The 20,642-nt window shown below is 41.4% G+C and overlaps 1 protein-coding gene across 1 annotated transcript; it reads right to left on the bottom strand.

The window, feature by feature from the left end:
- Positions 1–9,134: 9,134 nt before the first annotated feature.
- LOC138950752 (neuronal acetylcholine receptor subunit alpha-7-like) lies at positions 9,135–11,386 on the bottom strand. The gene is made up of 2 exons (XM_070322483.1): positions 11,192–11,386; positions 9,135–9,794 (listed from the first exon to the last, which is right to left on the bottom strand). Exons 1-2 carry the CDS (start codon positions 11,384–11,386, stop codon positions 9,135–9,137), a joined length of 855 nt encoding a protein of 284 aa, XP_070178584.1.
- Positions 11,387–20,642: the final 9,256 nt, after the last annotated feature.

Below are 20,642 nucleotides of genomic sequence, written 5' to 3'. Positions count from 1 at the left end.
GGACCCCCCACCCCCACCCCCAGCCTAAAAAAAAAATTAAAAAAATTGAAAACAAAGAAAAACTGATGGCTCAGATTGCACCAGATTGCTCCATTTTCCTTGATTTTTATCAAAATTTGTCAGGGGGGACCCCCCTAGGAGCCGGCCTTTGTCTTCTAAGTGACGGTTTTGGAAAGTAGTTGGGTAATGTGCTGTCTCAGGTTGCACCAGATCGGTCAATTGTCCTTGTTTTGATCCATATTTGTCTTCTTAAATTTACTTTTGGGAAGGTGTATTAGGAGAAGGTATTTTTGCTCAGATTGCCCCAGATTTCTCAATTTTCTTTGTTTTTAGCAACATTTTCCGGGGGGGGGGGGGGGGGGGGGGGCGGAAGGGGCATGTCCCCTGACCCCCATAGGAGGTTCAAAAGCTTCGCGCCCTCAACTAAACGCTTCGCGTGGTCGAATTGTCCATATAAGAAATTTGGAAACCCCCCTTAAAAATGATGTGATACGCCCCTGTACATGGTCGCATTCACGAGGAGGAGCGTACCTTTAAAGCCCAGGGCCGGATCTGGGGGGGGGGGGGGTCCTGGGGTTCCGGACCCCCCCCCCCCCCCCCTGGCCATCCAATGTACCTCTCAGAGAAAAAAAAATGTGGACTTTGGACCCCTGCCTTCAGTTGGAACCCCCCCCCCCCCCCCTCAAACAAACTTGGTCCGGCCCTGAAGCCATCTTTGCTGTGAAACTCACTCACTGCATTGTCATGTAGATGACATGGCATTAACAATTGTTTGACTGCCTGTCACCATGAAACATTACCAATTGGATGGTCTGGAAGGCGAACATTAACTACCTTTTTCCTCAAAAGTAGGAGATCTGTAATCCTTCGCCAAAGACACCATATTCGGTCGTTTTAGATTTTACCAAGTGATAACTGCAGTAAGATTTTGTTATCATTGCCTGTTTTTCTTTTTTTTCATGTTTACTTTACATCTAGGTTCTGATTTAGTATCGTCCTGCATACGATGTAGACGTACTATTTGGTATTTTTTCAAGGGCCTTCATATTTGCTTTTTTTCTTCTTCTACGAACGTATACAGCTCACTTTCAGTTCCTTAAAATATTGTTATAATCCAAAACAGCACACTTTTTAGGAAGAGCATTGGGTGGAACATTTTCTGAAACTGTCTTTATATTTTATATTTCTACGTCCCTTTCCACTCCCCCCTCCCCCCCCCCCCCCCCCCCTCCCCTCCATTTTTGACGCCAACATGTATTCTTTTTGTACTGTGAATAATATATCAACTGTTTGTATTGTTGATGTCCTTCTGTTCTTCCGCTGTTTACGTTTTACAGTATTTGTTTTCATCTTATGTGCGAAATTCTACGATTGGAATTGTCACATTTTGCTTTGATTGTGAATGATTATGTTTTACTTCATTCTTCATCGTCATAAGTTTTACTTTGAATCGTGAACACGAATTCTCTCTTTATGATAAAAAACGCTCGCGCTGGACCCGAGTACTCTTCAGACTGGCTCGCTCCCCCAGTATGAAAGTTTTTGTCTTGTGCACGTGGATTTAAAAAAAAATAAAAAATTATTTATTTTACACAATTAAAAAAATTATTAGAGTAAAATAAAACATTAAAACGTTCATAATAAACAATAGTAAACAAGAATTTAATAAAAATAAAAAATAAAATAGATCGCCCATGCCGGGAATCGAACCCGGATCACTTTTGCCATAGGCGGACGTGCTTTCCACCAAGCCACCAACTCTGACAATGTTGCCAGTGAACTCAAATGCCTAGGGTGCTAACTTTGTGGCACACGCACGCAAAGCCTGGTGTCGCTGGCTGGCTGGCTGTTCTATTAGCCGAACAGCAGTTCTATCCCACCGCGAATTGCGCCCACCGCCAAGAGTCGTTTTTGTGGATTATTTCGCATTTAGGTCCCAGGTAACATTATGAAGTTTTAATACGATCAATCGGACCTATTATCAAGTTAGTGTATCAACTTTTGAACGAACTGCGCCCAGTAGCTTCCCAGCAATAAGCTGTTAAGTGGAGAAAGACACACACACACACACCCAGACACACGATTAAAGTCTGCTGAGCCCAAGTACTAGCGTACTCGGGGATAATGCATATTGTATAAACAACTGTATGGACATATTATACTTGTTATTTGACTTAACATTTGGTTTTCTCATGTTGTGAATTTAAGAATGTGCTTTATTTCTAAAAATCGTTGACTTCACTATTCGCCATTTTCATTTGGAACTTTTACGTTCACTGAAAACTTCATCTCTTTAGTTCAAGTAGCAGAGTCTGTTTTTTGTTCCATTTTAAAAGGGAACAAAGCTTTGTGCTTCTTATGATCACGTGAACCATGATTGTTGCTATGGAATCAAGCAAATCTGTGAATAAAGTGTTATTAATTGTCAGTGTGTTTCGACCACAGTTATTTGGCGGTGTTGGTGGAGAGTTAGTTGAGTGTGTGTGTCTGAGTGTGTGTGTGTGTGTGTATGTGTGTGTGTGTGTGTGTGTGTGTGTGTGTGTGTCTGTGTGTGTGTGTGTGTGTGTGTGTGTCCGTGTGTGTGTCTGTGTTAGTTAATGTACGTATGTGTGTATGTATGTGTGTGTATGTATGTGTGTAATTACTGCATGCCAGTGTGTTTGTGGCTTTTTGTACGTTTGTATCTTTGTTTTTAACTATAAATGCATGAGAGAGAGAAAGAGAGAGAGAGAGAGAGATAGAGAGAGAGAGAGAGAGAGAGAGAGAGAGAGAGAGAGAGAGAGAGAGAGAGAGAGAGAGAGAGAGAGAGTCCAAAATTACGAGTTGTTCGGTCTTTGCTAAGACATCCAGCCTGAAAAAAAGATGGCTCATGAACTGTGCTCAAAATGAACAAATAACTTAAATCCGGAAACAGTTCTAAAAGTCTTAGTTCTGTGTTGCCAAAGTGAATGTGAACATTCTGTGTTCAACATTTTTTTTACACGCATGGAACAAAACCTGATGACAACATAGAAGCCGATAAGCCCGTCCACTCCCATTCCATGAATACCCTCCCCCCCTCCCTTCCTTCTCTATCCGCCTCAAAACTTTATTCGTCCCTCCCCCTCTCTCCCCACCCTCCCTATCTCCTTCCAAAGTTATTAGTGAAAAGTGATGTTAAACTTTTTCTTTTTAGCAACAATCACAGCAGTAAGCCAAAGAAACTGCATGGGCTCAGATCGACACATCCGAGACCTTTTCGGACAAGATAATTTGTTGAACATCTCAAGTTTCGTGCACGGAGATCCCCCAAATTGCCCAGTGCATCGCCAGCAATGACTGTAATTGTCCCTCAAGTTGTGCTTGCCGCAGACGGCTTGGCGAAGAGGGCCGCAATTCACTCGCTATTTTACAGGGTCGAGGAGTAATTTCTGCCTCTGTGAGGAGCCTGAAATGTACCAAAAAAGCGTTCATCTATTTTGAAAAGCCACGTACCGTTTTTGTGCTTCAGTGTTAAAAGCGTAGCACGTTCATAATTTTTGGTATCAGTGGTTTCCACCCCTTAAATGAATTTTACCACTTGAAAAACAACAACAGCAACAACAGCAAGAGTTGAATGCATAGTTATCATAACCAGCCAGCAACTCAACCAATCAACCAATCAAACAACTAGCAACCAGGTGACCATCCAATAACCAACCGACCAACGTATACATGCACTCACCCACCTACCCACCAATAAACAGAACGACAAACATTGGCTCAACACAAAGTACACACTGAATAAATAAATATTAAAAAAACATAATTTAAGAAAAAAATTAAGAAACATATGCTATAACAAAAAAGCACCCCAAAAAAACAATAACGACAGAAGAAAAAAAGAACAAAAGAAAGAAAGATAGAAAGATAGAAAGAAAAAAAGAAAGTAATACAAAAAAAAAGAAAAAAGGAAAGAACAAATAAAGTATTTTTGGAGAACGAAAAATGAATCCTCCCTGCCTTAATTGCAAAAGGGCAAACAAACCAAGAAATATAACACATTCAAATTAAGGGAAAATCTAGATGAGAATAAAAAGGAAAACAAACATAAAAACAACGATAACAGAAAAGGAAGAAAAATGAGGAAATAAAAAGCTCATTGAAAATAAAGGTATTACTAGGCTGCTGAGAATATACACACAGTAATGATCTTTGTGAATGAATTAGTAGCCATTACTTCTTAATCATCCTCACCCAATTAACTTCGCAGTCGTACCTGTTTTGTTGACAGCATGCCCTAGATGAATGAAGGATGTAACACAACAGTAAAAAGAAAAGTCAGGCTTGAATGTCTCTCCTTCTATCAATATTAGTGCAAGGGCAAAATGATGTCATTCAACAAACTTGAACATTAGAAGTGAAGACCCGGGTCACCGGAAAAGTCATGTAACATTCCTCCTCAGCTGTTAGAAAGAAATGAGGACCGCAGACGGTAGGGGTCTAGAAGAATGACGGCGGAGATGGAGCCTGATATCGCTGCTAAAATCCTGATAAGAAATGGCAGCGGTTTTGGTGAAGATATTGTGTGACAGTTTGATGGAGGTTAAACACCATGTGAATGACCTCCAAACGATTATGTTTGGATCCAGACTTGGGAACATCTGTTCTTGTTGCACTGAAAACATCCGCTGCTTCAGCTGTGAAGCCTTAATGTGCAACTTTTTCGACGCGCTGATTGTATCACTTTCCCCAGGGAAAACACCCTTGATGGGAAATGTTGCTATTTGTCTGGTTATCTGTGGTTATATTTTTCAAGAAATACAATAACATTTTATTTGACTGATGTTTCTTGCAAGCACAACCCCCCACAAACAAAAATCCATCACCATCACCAACTGAACAGGCGGGATCGCGATATACCTTTCGGATTAAACAAAAGCAAACGCAGTTTTGTTTGCCACAACAGATACAAGGGATAGACCTCTCAAGAGTGCTGTTCTTTGCTTTCTCCTCTTTCTTCCTCTATTTCTTTCTTTGTTTAAAGTGAGTTCTCAAAGAGTGTATTCATACTTCTCTAAATACCAAGCAGCGCAGATCTGAGATAAAAACACAGACGAAATAGAAGAAAGAGGCCTCAGTGCGAAGGGGGAAGTAACTTCAGATTAAACTACAGAATCACCCAGGAGAAATATCTGGCATACTGTCCATCATGTGTGCAACGTTGTCTCCCTTTTTCTTGATAATCACCTCCCCTTGTTATTGCTTCTAATGGCGCCAGCTGCGCGCAATTACTCAGAACAGGGCATTCGTCTTTTCTGGTCTTTATTTTCCCACTAGATACACAGCCCCTTCTGTGCAACCAGCATAATTACAAGAACACAGAACGACTGCGACACATACAGACACAGACACACAATAGCAGTGAGAGGTAGACATGCATGCACATATATAGGTATACGTAAACACACACACACACACAGACACACACACACACAGACACACACACACACATACAAACACACACACACACATACACACACACGCACACACACACACACATACACACATACAAACACACACACATACACACACACACACACACACACACACACACACACACACACACACACACACACACACACACACACACACACATACAATCACACTCACACACTCACCCAAACACAACTCAATTTTGAATGTGGTTGGTATACACAGAATATATTCGTTTGAAACAAACAGAAACAGTAAAATCAAAACCAAAATGTGCTTTACCATGTACGGGGTAACTATTTTAGCGCAAAGATAAAGCGTGTGCGCGGCAGATTGTCCTGTTGACTCAGTGTTAACTCTAATTGCACTTATAGTTTGTAAGTCAATCATGACTATTTATGTACATCAAGGACGATGCTCAGTGCTATCCAAAGACTACTGACTTTGTCCACAAAGTGAACACTTTGACGGATAAAAATCTAACTACAACCCAACAGCTGAAAATTGACTTCTTTGTTTCGCATCAAAACCATGTAAAAATGTAGCTTAGTTACCTCCCTTCTCATATGATACCCATGATGTCACAGATGTGTCCAGTTCTTACACGGAATGAGTGCATCCCTAATGTGGACATATATGTAGACTAAACGCAACATATTGGACGTGTGCTAAGTGAAAACATGTTTAGGTTGTTTATGCATGAAATTGGAAATGAATGATGCTAGTTGGAACATTGAACAAAAAAATCAAAAAAATCACACTTTGCACAGAAAGCAGCCCGGCCATTAAAATTGGTACGTGTTCAAGTTGATGAACGCTCTTAACCCTTTTAGGCCAAAAAAATAATAGGTCTGTTCACGGTAACCCGACCGACCCTATTTCTTTCGCGCGACCCTAGACTTTTTGTTTGGCATTTGAGGGGGGAAAAAAAAAAATCTTTTGTTTTTTTGGCAAAACAACGTAAAAATATGGTTTTTTGGAAAAAAAAAAAAAAAAAAAATTCCCGACCTACCGACCCTATTTTTTGGGCCTATGTTACCGTAAACAGACCTATTTTTTTTTTTTCCTTAATAAAAGCCTGAACGAATTCAAGAGAGGTTCATGCACCTTTTAAGGCAGACGATATGAAATACATTGGCAGATGGGAAATACAAACAACGCGCCCTTCAAGAAGAACAAATATGGGTAATGCGTGACCGATACTTTACTTCCTTAGATATTGCTTAAACCTTTTTGCAATTAAAGATAATAACCCAGCCCAACATCTCCATCTAAATGTTTTTCAGAAAGGCTACCGAAAACAAACTGCACAGGACTTAAATCTAAGTTTAGCTTCGTGGGCTATGACTTTTTAAACGAAAAGGAAGGTTCCTTTAAACACAGATGCTTTTCAAAGATAGTTCAGCAAAATATGCCTATCTGCAATTCTCGAGAAAGACTCTACCAATAACAAACTGCATCCACATTACATCAGTTTTGTGGCCGCTCCTTTAAAAGGAAAAGATTACGCAAAGCTTTTTCTCAAATCAGAAATATCTATCTGTCATCCTTCAACGGGAATCTACCATAATTATCCAGCACCGTCCGATGTTGGTTGGGGGATGATGATAGAGCCTGAAAGCAAACACAGGCATACTCTGTTTCTTGATTACAGATCGTCTGTCCCTGCAGACACTGTCAACAGAAAGTTTCCACATTCATCCTTTTCATACGCGGTGTTCTGCAGAAATCACTGGGTTGCTTGATGTACAGGGGATTTGCACTCTGTCGTCTTAATTCCGGGCTGTATTAGTGAGGGGTTTGGTCTTCGTCTAAGTCTTGAATGGAATACGTGGTCTGATGGCGGCGGAAGAGTGAAAATCCTCAGAGATGTGGAATATGTGTTGAACACAGAACTAGGAGAGGTATGATGCATGCGTGCAGTTATCTTTAAAGCTACTCGAAAGAACAGTGGCGAAACCACTGTCTGGACATCGGTGTTAGTTCACACGGAAGCGAGCAAGCTAGTAAGCTAGGATAAGATAAGATAAGATAAGATAAAAATAATAAGATCAAATCAAATCAGATCAGATCAGATCAGGATCAGATCAGATCAGATCAGATCAGATCAGATCAGATAACAAGATATTTAGTTCTTTATTTATGAGGGTTCTGGATTTTGCAAATACTGTTGCTGTTTTGCAACCAACCCTCGCCCTGAAGAGGGATTCTGCCAGCAATATACTTTACAGGAATTAAACTCGGCCAAAAAATTAATTGCAACAGATTTCAAACCCAAATAAAGGGCATTAATTCTCGTGTCATTACATTAAAATGTTATCTGCCAGTTAAGGCCGTTAACGTAACCTTTAGGATAACCTTTTGGATTAATTTTTTTACAGGGATCACGTGACCGCCGCTCAAGTAAGGGTACCCTCAAAATCGACCAGACAAAAACGGAAGGGCCTAATGAAAAATCGACAAATAAATCACAATAGGCAAAACTTTGCAACTGTGACATACGAGAAGAAATTTAAACCAATAATCTACCCTGAACAGATTGTTTTGCTTTGCTACCTTGCGTATTTCGCGTGCTATGCTATTCCTACTTGATGCAGGTGTCGATCGCAAGAGCGGTCAAAAACGGGACGTTTTGCATCCATTTGTATGGGTATCATGTCAAAAAGCGCTACAGTTTAGCAATGACTTGGTCGATTGCTTTGAGACTTTCAGAATATTGTATCAACATACTAGAGATACTTCGTGCGATAATAAAAAGCTGATTTATTGCATCATCGTGGCCAAGATAGTGACAACAAACACGCTGTTGATCACCAAGGAAACAAGGAAGAGGATGAAGTCGAGTTGAGCATCTTTTTCTTTCCCCGAGACACGTGGAGACTTTTGCTTTCCAGCATCCTCATCGTCGAGAGGGTGTACCGCGTTCTTGGGCCATGCGACCTTTGCTTCCGAAGCGTCTTTGCTGACGCTTGGAGAGCTGGTGACGTCATCAGTGATGTCATGATTTTGATGGCGGTAGGAGCGACGCTGCAGGTAGCTGACCAGGAAGATGAAGAAGGCGCTCTGTGCCATTGTGCCGAGTTGAAGCATCATCACCAAGGGCACCGAGTCAAGACCTGGAGAGTTAAACAACAGCTGTTACCACACACACACACACACACACATACACACACACACACGCGGACGCACGAACGCACGCACGCACACACACACACACACATACACACACACACACCCACACACACACACACACACACATACACTCACGCACTCACGCACGCACGCACACACACACACACACACACACGCACGCACACACACACAAACACACACACTTACACACACACACACAGACACACACACACACACACACACACACCCTAACGCACAAACGCACGTACGAACGAACGAACGCACGCACGCACGCACGCACACACACACACTCACTTACACACACACACACACACACACACACCCGGACGCACAAACAAATGCACACACACACACACACACACACGCACACACACACACACACACAGACAGACACACACGCACACACACGCACACACACACACACACACACACGCACACACGCACACACACACACACACACACACACACACACACACACACACACACACACACACACACACACACACACACACACAAAGAAACGTGTCTTAACCTTGCGGCATCTGGTCGGTGCAGAAGCTTACGAAGACGGCGTTGGAGACAAAGATGGAGACAAGGTAGGACACTCTCTCGCCGCTCTCTGCCGGAATCACAAACACCAGCGTGTTCATGTATGACGTCAGCACTATGGGCACGATGAAACTGATGACGTAGAACGTCGTTTTGCGTCTCAGCTTCAGTGTGTAGACCAAGAAAGACACCCCTGCAAGCATTTCCTTTTCCTCAGACTCAACATTTTCGAGGGTCCATTCACTGTTACTGCCGAAAGAGCCGATGAGGCTCTCACTCGACATTATGAAATCCTTCTTTTTTCTGCCTTGGGCCCCATAGGTAGAGGTTATGAATACGACCAGTCCACACTCCTGGGTGTCGAAAGGGTAGACCCTCATGTCCATCTTGCACGTGAACTTCATCAATGGTGACACAGAGACCAAGACAGAGCCATTGGAGAAGACTGTGGCTGTAGACCCCATGTCGAGCGTTCTGTCCTCAGATGCCCCGTTCAGGATGTGCACTTTGGGTATCCACAGTTCCTGGGTCTTCAGTTCCAGGACGTTAAGTTTGGCGTAGGGACCCTCGGGAGAGGAGTCCCAGGCAAGACCAGGGTGAGTCCACATTAGAATCAGCGAAGTGGGCAGGCTGACCACCTGTTTGACAATTAGGACAACTGTTGAATTGAAACTTTCGTTTTCATGTCTGTTATGCTTAGCCGAAAGAATATCGGAACCTTCCACGTAAACGTTCGACCTACGCAACGCGCAGACGCATTTTAACAAGGTAATCATCAATAACATCTCTTTTCCCAATGCTTTCGCCCATAATAAATTAATTCCACATTTTAAAAAAACCTATCAGTTATCACTGAAATGATTATCAACATGCTTAGCCGACAGAAGATTGCAACCTTCCGAACACACTTTCGACCTCTTCTCTGCGCTCACACATTCCAACACATTTGTCACAAAAAAACCATCTTTTCCTTTTATTATACAATTCTTCAAATTAATATAAACATCTCTGAAATTTACCAACAACATATTTTAATGCTTAGTTGACAGAAGATCGCAACCTTCCGAACGAAATTTCAACTTCCGCTATGCGCAGATATATTACAACGATCTTGCCGAACAAAAATCATGACATTTAAACGTACCCAGTTCCCAACCAACAAGAAAACTATACTGAAAAATACCGTGTATTCATCCATCCGTCTGTCCGTCGTCCATCCATGCAACCATCTATCCGTCCGTCTGTCCATCCCTTCCTGCCTCTAATCATTATCCATAAGCCATCCTCTATCCAAAATCACTTTGCTCTTTCATGCGATGAAACCAGAACGTTCAAGAACATTGGTGTTCTAGCCTTTCCATCCCCCCCCCCCCCTTGAATGTGTAAGCGAGTGTGAGTAAGTAAGTGAATGAGTGAGTGATTGCGTGCGTGCGTGAGTTAGTGACCGAGAAAATGAGTGAGTGAGTGCGTTAGTGAGTGTGTGTGAGCGAGTTAATGAGTGAGCGAGTGAGTGATTGGAGCAAAAAGAATTATTTTTATTTGTAGAGAGGGGACTGGAGAGTGAGAGGACACAAGATAATGAATTTATCGTTAACACGGATATGTTGCCTTCAAACATTCAGATATAATGTTGTAGAAAAGACCCGCTGTTTATTCTTCACCACTACCACTGCCCAACATATTTGCCCGATGTCCAAGACGGTATAACTCCGTGCGGCATGCGACGCAGCCCCATGACAAACGCCCGTTTTTTGGTTGTGTGTATAACTTAAATGCCCGAAAGGAATCTGTGTTTCTAAATCCAAAAACAAAGAGACTGCCAACGTTCCAAGATTCATTATAAAAAAACAAGAAAGGTAGGTTGTTGGAACGTTTGTTATTGACAAAACAATTGTTTTGTCAATAACAAACGTTCCAACAACCTACCTTTCTTGTTTTTTGATTCTGTGTTTCTAAAGAAGAGAATGCTTCAGCAACCAGTGCATTTATTAGTTCATGCTATATCGTTTCTCTATAGTCTATCAAACGCACTCACCTGCTTTGCATCATCAATGTCCAGGATGTTCATCGGAATCAATGCGACGTCAACAACCACAGGCGTCATTCCTCCCCCTGGTGGCACCTGGCCCTTTATTGTGTCACGAGAGCGTAGCTCTTGGGTCAGATTGTAATGACTTGATGTCGCAATGACGTCACACAGCAAAGTGGCCAATATTGAGAAAGCTAGCATACTTTTATTCAGGTGACTGAATCTTGTGATTTTAAGCCTTCCTGGAAATTCAAATAAAAAGTCTAAGCTTAAATGACAAAATTGTACATATCCGGTTGTTTATACTTCAGGTTTAGGTACTATACAGCGTGTTTAATATCGCAATAGCTGACGTAAAACTAAAGTTCGTCGAGTTTAAAAAGAACAGATTTTCCCCAAAGAAATATCTGCACCTGTAAGAAAAAATATGAAGATATTAACAAACAAACCAATAAACCAACCAGCCAGCCATATAGGACAGGGAGGAAGCCCTTGCATATCGCCTCTCCTACAGACGTGTTCCCACGACAGTACCTAGCCGTGGTGGGACCGTCTCAACGGAATCAACGGGTTTGGCAGTCCGGGATCGTCAGCTTTGGATGGCAATAATTATGGTTAGAAGAAGGAAAACACTGACTCTAAACCGTGGAGAGCAAGACTTTCTGGACCAAAACCAATTAACTAACTAACTAACTCACTCACTAACTCACTCACTCACTCACTAACTCACTCACTCACTCACTCACTCATTCACTCATTTGCTCACTAACTAACTAACTAACTAACTAACTGATTAACTAACTAACTAACTAACTAACTGATTAACTGATTAACTAACTAACTAAATAACTAACTAACTACATTACTAACTTACTTACTTGCTTACTTGCTTGCTAGCTAACCAAGCAACGTAGCAACCAATGAACATATAAACCAACCAACCGATCGACCGACTCAACGACCGACCGACCGACTCAACGACCGACCGACTCAACGACCGACCGACCGACCAGCCGACCGACCGACCGACTGACTGACTGACTGACTAACTAACTAACTAGCTAACTAACTAACTTGCTAACTAACTAACTAACTAACTAACTAATTAACTAATTAACTAACTAACTAACTAACTAACTAACTAACTAACTGACGAACCAACGAATCAACAAACGAACCAACGAACTAACGAACAAACAAACGAACGAACGAACGAACGAACGAACGAACTAACTGTAGATTCCTTTATTAAAATCTCGATCAGCACATAGACAAAATGAACATGCATCAAGTAATGAACTCATCTATTCACTCACTCACCTACTCTCTATTTTAGTTTCAAAGCGTCAAACCGTCACCAACTCTCTCACACATTTATCAACTCATTCCCTCACCAGTTCACCCATTCCCTCACCAATTCCCTCACTCACTCACCAACTAACTCACTCACTCGCGTAGAGATCCGTCACCAACACCAGGCGCTGACCAGCCAAAGGTTTCGCAATCTCAAATTAAAGTTTTACAGAATTTAAATTACACATGTACCAAGCTGACGTGCTGAAGGCGAAATGAAAAGCATCCCCTTGTAAGTATGCTGATGGCACCGTGACCATACAAGGCCCGTGCTAACAACTGCACTGTTTGCAGGAAGAAAGCAAACATGAAGAGATAGATGATTAAACACAGGACTGAAAGGTTCTACACGTTTTGCACAAAGGGAGCAGGATCAATTTCCGGCGTTAAAAGCTGAAAAATGCAAACAAATATGGCAAAGCGACATTTTAAGATTGTAGAAACAAAGGGAAGTAAGCGCTATAAATGCATACAACATGTGCATTAGAGTAAGTGAGAGTTAAGCGGAACCAGTCCCCTTGCACCTCAGAGAATAACAAACATTGAAGTCTGAAGTCAACAGTAAACTTATCAGTTTTAAAATCTCTTGTTTTGCATGTTGCTATCATTAAACCAGTGTCGTGAACAAGATGTAAAACACAGAGTAAACCGAAGTTTAAGAAAATCGTTAATAAAGAAAAAGAAGAACGAAATCTAAAAAGAACAAGTGCTGACCATAAATGGGGTCGAAGCACACCCGTCCTCCATCTCAAGACTCAAGATTCAAGACTCAAAATGTTTCTGTCCGTATAAAAACAAGAAAAATGACCATGCAATTTTCTAGCAGACGATATACATCACTTATTACTAGTTCCGGCGTTACATGGAAGAAAGACGGAAACCCAAAGCGATTCTGATTGGTCGAGACATTTTCATCGTCTGTACGACAAAGCAGGGCACTAGAGAAGACGAGTGAACACAACGGTGCCTTTTCATCAAAGATCAAGCATAAACTTAAAAGACAATCCGTTTTGGTGGCATATACACTTGTTCAATTATTTATTGTAGTATAATGGAGTTTACCGACTTCAGAAATGGGGGTCCAAATTTGGCATAAATCACAACGTTCCTTACGAATGATGGGTTCAAAATGCTGTGAGATAAAGTTATCTGGAAGCAAAAAAGTTATGCCACGCAGTACTGTGCGATGTTTTCTGTGTTGGGTTACGGTGAAGTACACTGCATGTAACTACTAACATGTTCACCAAAAAGAACTGTTAACCCTTGTATTTCAAACTGTGTGTGTGTGTGTGTGTGTGTGTGTGTGTGTGTGTGTGTGTGTGTGTGTGTGTGTGTGTGTGTTTGTCACTCACCGCATGCACCACAATTCCAAGCTACTCACTAAATATAAGCTCAATTGAACCCAGAGTACAAGAGATACAAGACTAATCCGAAGACAGACAAACAGACAGACACACAGACAGACGGACAGACAGATTCCTATACACAACCCGTATATGTATATATATACATGTGCATAAAAGGATTCGTCTGGACTGACTGGGAAGCAGACCGCGCTTTGCCTAGAAACGACAGAACCGGAAGTTCACTCCGGTCCAAATTATTGTTTCTTCAAATACAAAGTATAAAAGGAGTACTGATGTAAACGATGAGCAAAAGTACAGTAGCCAGGTATAATTAAACTGTAATTTCGGATGGGTTGTACTTACGCACACATCCAACCGCAACCATCCACTCATCACCCCCCCCACACACACACACACACACACACACACATACACACACACACACACACACACACACACACACACACACACACACGAACACACACACACACACACGCAGTCAAATGTTGACTGAATGCAAAAATCGATGCAGGACCGGCAGTAAACTTACTGCGATGTTTTTTTCACTAACTGTCAGATCAACTCACATCGTCCAGTGTAGTAGTAGCTGCAGTGTATGTTATGTTATCAGGACTGCATTTAAGTATAGGTTACATGCCGAGTCTCATTGAATATTAAAAATAATGGTCGAAGTAAGCGGATCATGAAAAATGCGAGCTTCAGCGAGGTTTTTGATGACCGCGAACTGAGACCATTATTCTTAATATTCAAGTGGAACCAGCTGACCGACAATGCCATCAGCGCTATCACAGCAGACCCCGCCGGTGCAGCACCATCAGCGCCAGGTGGATCACCAACGCGGTACTACCTACTAGTATCAGACAGTAGAATGTTTTTAGCCAGCCTTTTAACCGGAACTCCAACTGAAACCATGAGCTGGTGGACTGTCCACACGAAAATCAGCAGTGAACAGTACAGGAACTTTTAAAGAAACTGTAGAGCAAGGAAAGTGGAGCAAAAACTTTTAACATCACTATGCCCATAAATAGAGGTAATTTTTAAATAGGCTCTGCGCTCTCCCAGTTTCCGTTGCGACGATAGCCAACACTGGCTCCTGCAACGTACCCTAACCAGATCCAGAGATCCAGAATATTCACTGAGACGAGGTGTGTATCCAATTTATTCCTCATTTTTTTTAGATTTTCTAACAAAAACACGGTGTTTTTGTGCCACAGTTTGATCGGGTCCTAATCACACTGCCATTTTACCTACGCAAGTAGGTGATGAATGCCCTGTTGAATAGTTCGGTGAAAATCCTTCAATTCTGCTAACACTTTAACATCAGTTTATTTGGTTTGGAGTAAAAATAAAATCAAGTACACAGTTATTCTGTTTCTCTGATGAGGCGATAAAGCCAGATACTTTTGGGTTCTTTTCATGTTTTGGTGTCGCGAAGGAATTTTTCTTCCGTCGTATTTGAGTAGCAGACGAACTTTTGCCCCCCCCCCCCCCCTCCCTGTTCAAACGTCAAATACTGTATGAAGTTCGGTTTTCTCAGGCAAGAAATGAAATGAAATATAGTTGAAAATTGACCGAAAGATTGCAGTCTTTTTGTCGAAGTTGCCGACGAGTCGAAATCTGGAAGGGACACAACTACATGTCAACCTCTCTATTCACTTCCAAATCTCGTCATCTCGAAACAATTTGCGTGAAGCGATGTATTACTACATTTAGTCAACCATTCGAACTGACATAACGAAATTGACCGCACCGCATTTTCCCCTAAAAAATATACTCCATAGCTGTGTCACCGGCTTTCATGCTTTGCGGTCTTGGTGACACGTTCACACAACAGAGATCGTTCAGAAACTGACAAGCCAGTATAGCGCATTAGTGTACAGCACTTCACAGTAAAACGCGCGTTTTTATATTCTTTCTGATTTTCCGATCTTGCTTTTAATCCAAACATAACATATCCATATATGTTTTTGGAATCACGATACCAAAAAGAATCAGATGAAATTGTTTTTAAAATACTGAACCGATCTTCATGAAACTTTACATGAGAGTTCCTTGGTATAAAGATAGGTCCAGTAGTTTACTCTGCATCGCTCTACACACACACACACACACACACACACACACACACACACACACACACACACACACACACACACACACACACACATACACACACACACACACAAACACACACACACACACACACTGACACACACACACACGCCACGACCCTCGTCTCGATTCACCATCTATGTTAACACATGTAATCTAAAATTGACTAACAGTAAAAAATAACACAACACAGACTGACAAAAGATTGATTAATCTTTTTTTATTTTCCTTTACTGTAATGACCGAAAATGGGGGATGAGCGATCACTACAGGTTGTCACGTGCGCGCGGAGTTGGACCAAAAGTAGGGGTTGGGCGTTTACTTGATACTTGGCGTATACAAGATAGTTTACGGTTTATGTTTATGAAATATATGTGGTCGATGTAAGTGCTATTGATTTTTCACAAGTTATCTGCTAATCTTTGAGGCATTATTACTTTCAACAACAACTTGAACAAACAGCCAGAGCACACAAGTGTTTTTCTTGAGAGAGCACGGCCATGGTAAGGCCTGGCGCTCACCTATGTAACTTCAGCAGGACAGACGACGCACTGCAGATTATCCCAGCCCGCTACACGTTGCGTGAAAGGAAAACAGGCCAAGTACTCGTCATAATCCCTATCACAGCATCAACAAGGAACTTAGTCGATAAATATCGACAGGGGGCCGACAAATGGTTTAAATGTGAAATGTGTGTATATGTGTGTGGGTTTGAAACAAACAAACAAACCAACCCATGTGAACCCCGGGCCGCAGGCCTTTGATGAAGTGATTGAAAAAAAAGGATGTTCTCAAATGGTTCAATTCTCATTTGGTCTGATTCTCAAATGGTACCGGTATACTCCTCCCCCCCCCTGGCCGCAGGCCTAGGATTACAATTTTATAGACACTGACCTTCTTCCCAGGGGTCATTGACCCAGTTTTAGCTATGAGAGGTGGTTCCCCTTTCATATCTGAGAGAGGAAACACTTCCTGCACCCGGGTCAGTGACCGAGTTTAACCTATGGGGAGTTTAGCCTATGGGGCGGTCTCTTTGATGTCTTGAGAGGAAACTTGGCCAGGGTAGTACATGCACCAGAACTGGTGGACACCATGGACAAACATGAAATCGAAGCAGTTTGCTTGAGGGAACGGTCGTCAGCAACTCAAACTTCTCTGTTTTTTTGGTTTTTTTTAAAGAAAATCTGACTTTCTTTGTGGCCCCCTGACTCCCCCCCCTCCCTCTGTAAGGACCCCCCTCCATAAGGACCGATTTTTGTCAACATTTTCAAGGTCGCTAGAGAGGGGTTCCACTGTATGACCTAACCGCTACTGGCAGACGGCCTCAATCTTCATGCGCATAGACGAGATTAATAGGTGCTTGGTTTTGGTATTTTGAATTACATTACATTAAACCTTTGTTGGGCTTTATGGTCATGGCAACAGCCATAATAATATTACATGATGTATAATATTATATTTCAGCATATGTGAATTACATGTCATCATACCAAACTGTCATACATTTTTATTCCTACATTATTCTGATTGATCACAACCAAACCTACTATCATTGGACACATCCAAATGCAAGCGCCTGTTCTTGACAATTTCCCACTGATCTAAATATAAAATCAGTGCAATTTCCTGGGTCGGGCTTTGCCACAGACACTCACGGTTTGGCCTGTAGGTAAAATGTACAATGTATTTTCTGATTTGTGCACAAAAGCTTTTTTTCTTTTTTCTTTTTTTTTAACATAACAATGTTTAATGTCACTGTATGTTTAAAAGACCATGGTCACATTTGTAAAACAAATGTTAAATTAGAAAATAAATAACATTTTGGTTCATGATTTTTTCCTACACCTGTGCTAAAAATAAGAAATAAAAATGTCGGTATATAAGTCACTCAAATACAGCGACCTAAGATGTTTTTGTTGAACAATTTTGCCGCCACACCTCCCATAGGGTGACGTATTTCACAACTTCCTGTGTTACACAGACTCAGTGATGACCAATTTTGCCTTCACCCCTCCCATAGGGTGACGGATTTCACAACTTTCTACTGATGAACAATGTTGCCTTCACTCCTCCAATAGGGTGACGGATGTCACAACTTCCTGTGTACACAAACTGATGACGTATTTCACAACAAAATGGCGCTGCCCATGGTCAACCTCGAAACTATCCGTATGAATGGGGGCCTCCTGGCCCCCATAATAATATGCAGTGCGTCGTCTGTGCCGCTGAAACTGCGCATGTATATTCTGCCCTAAACCAGTCGCGCTGTCTGTTTCACGAAGAGCTCAGTGGTGACTGAGACAGCGAAAGCTTTGACCCAGTTTGAACACTGGCTGAGATTTTTTAAAAATCAAAAAAATCTGAACACTACACTGGCTCACACGTGTGGGGCGATTGAGGTCACTGGGCCTGGGGCATGCACGGACTATTATCGCTCAGTTAGGTAACGCTCGGTTTGATTTGATTGAGCAGAACCATTTCACCCTCATCAAAAAAGTTTCACCGAATGTTAAATGCAATTACATTTTCCATATCACAAAAATTCTTTGAAAATATTCTGCAAAAGATGTGTTTTTTTTTTATCAAAACAGTGACATTCGTCCATGGGGTGACAATCATGTGGCTTTAGCAAGAAATAAGGGTCAAATCTTGGAACAAATGAGCACACAATTCTCCATTAGTGCACGTTTCAGTTCACCTCACATAAAACAAAACAAGTCGCGTAAGGCGAAATTACTACATTTAGTCAAGCTGTCGAACTCACGGAATGAAACTGAACGCGCTGTATTTTTTCACCAAGACAGTACAGCTTCGTCAATCCCCGCGAGAAGGAAATCGCTCACCTCCCACGTGCAAAACGTAGTAATATTGACACGCCAGAATAGCGCGGTAGCGTATTGTGCTAAGCAGGAAAGCGCGCTTTTCTGTATTCTTGTTAACTTTCGGAGCTTGTTTTGAATACAACCTATCATAGCTATATGTTTTTGGATTCAGGAAATGATAAGGAATAAGATGAAATCCTTTTGGGATCGATTTCTTAAAATTTAATCGTAAGACTAATTAATCTATTTTCGGTAATTGTGATCACATTTTAAGATTAAACATGACATATGTATATATTTTTAGATTCAGAATGTGATGATAAATACGATGCAATCAATTTTTAATCTGTTTGCGAAAAATCGATTTTGATGACAACTTTAATTAGCAAACTCATTAATTAATTTTTAAGCCTCCAAGTTGAAATGCAATACCAAAGTCCGGGCTTCGTCGAAGATTACTTGACCAAAATTTCAACCAATTTGGTTGAAAAATGAGAGCGTGACAGTGCCGCCTCAACTTTCACAAAAAGGCGGATATGACGTCATCAAAGACATGTATAAAAAAAATGGAAAAAAAACCGTCTGGAGATATCATACTCAGGATCCCTCATGTCAAGTTTCATGAAGATCGGTCCAGTAGTTATCTCTGAATCGCTCTACACACACACACACACACACACACACACACACAGACACACACACACACAGACACACACACACACACACACACACACACACAGACACACACACACACAGACACACATACACCACGACCCTCGTCTCGAATCCCCCCTCTTGACTAAATGTAAAAAGGTCAGGTATCTTACAAAGTCAGCATTTTCCAATTTTGACATTAACCCTCCCACGGGTTATGTCAATAATGAAGTAAGCTACGTTGGTGGTTTTACCCGTGTTAATTGGGACACGGACCAAATCTCATTTCTGGCTGTTTACCAGTCATACAGTCCTGATTATCTGAGTGGGTAGGGCGGGGATGTAGCTCAGTCGGTAGCGCGCTGGATTTGTATCCAGTTGGCCGCTGTCAGCGTGAGTTCGTCCCCAGAGTTTTTAACTCAAACAACAGTAATGATCCTGTTAGTTGATCGAGGGTATCATTTAACATCAAATGGCAGGCACTGTCTGGATTCTGCCCGTATTCCAAATACGGATCTTTGTCAAACATTGAATGCAATGTACGTGATTTGATGGTCCGATGAGTTTAAAACTTTCTGCTTGTTGAATTCTGTCGCATACACTCTGAACCTTTGCTTGAGAACGTTTCTCCTAGCGTGGTGTTTATGGTTGATATATATATTTTTGTTAACATTTTACTTTGAAGGATTCGTTGATTGATTACTCAAACAATTGCATTTTTGTTTCTTTAATTATAATATGTGTATTACTCAACAACAAAAAAGGCATACATATTTATTAGAAGGTTAGTTTATTTATTAATGTATCTTTCATTTTACAATTTTTTTTTACCCTACCAGCTATGTAGAATGTGCGTTTGAATTTTGATGAATGTAAGTGGTTTATAAAATGCAATTCATGATTTTGCTAACCCCGGGGTAGTACAATTCTTGTGAAGGATCCTGCAGGCAAGTATATTTCTCATGGACATTGTGTCTGTGTTCAGCTTTGGTCATGGTAAAGTTAAAGTTCAAGGTATGTGCATGCGTAAAATTCAACCTGCATATGCAGTAAAAAGTATTTTGTTTCATTTTAGATCGGACCAGAATGCCGTTATCTATTGTGACCTCACTCATTACGTTCTCATTGACCATGCTGCTCTCTTACGTC

Source organism: Littorina saxatilis, linkage group LG1 (assembly GCF_037325665.1).
Source record: "Littorina saxatilis isolate snail1 linkage group LG1, US_GU_Lsax_2.0, whole genome shotgun sequence".
In the NCBI taxonomy this organism is placed as follows: domain Eukaryota; kingdom Metazoa; phylum Mollusca; class Gastropoda; order Littorinimorpha; family Littorinidae; genus Littorina; species Littorina saxatilis.
The sequence above is the reverse complement of the archived record's forward strand: the minus strand, read 5'-3'. Positions and strand labels throughout refer to the sequence as shown.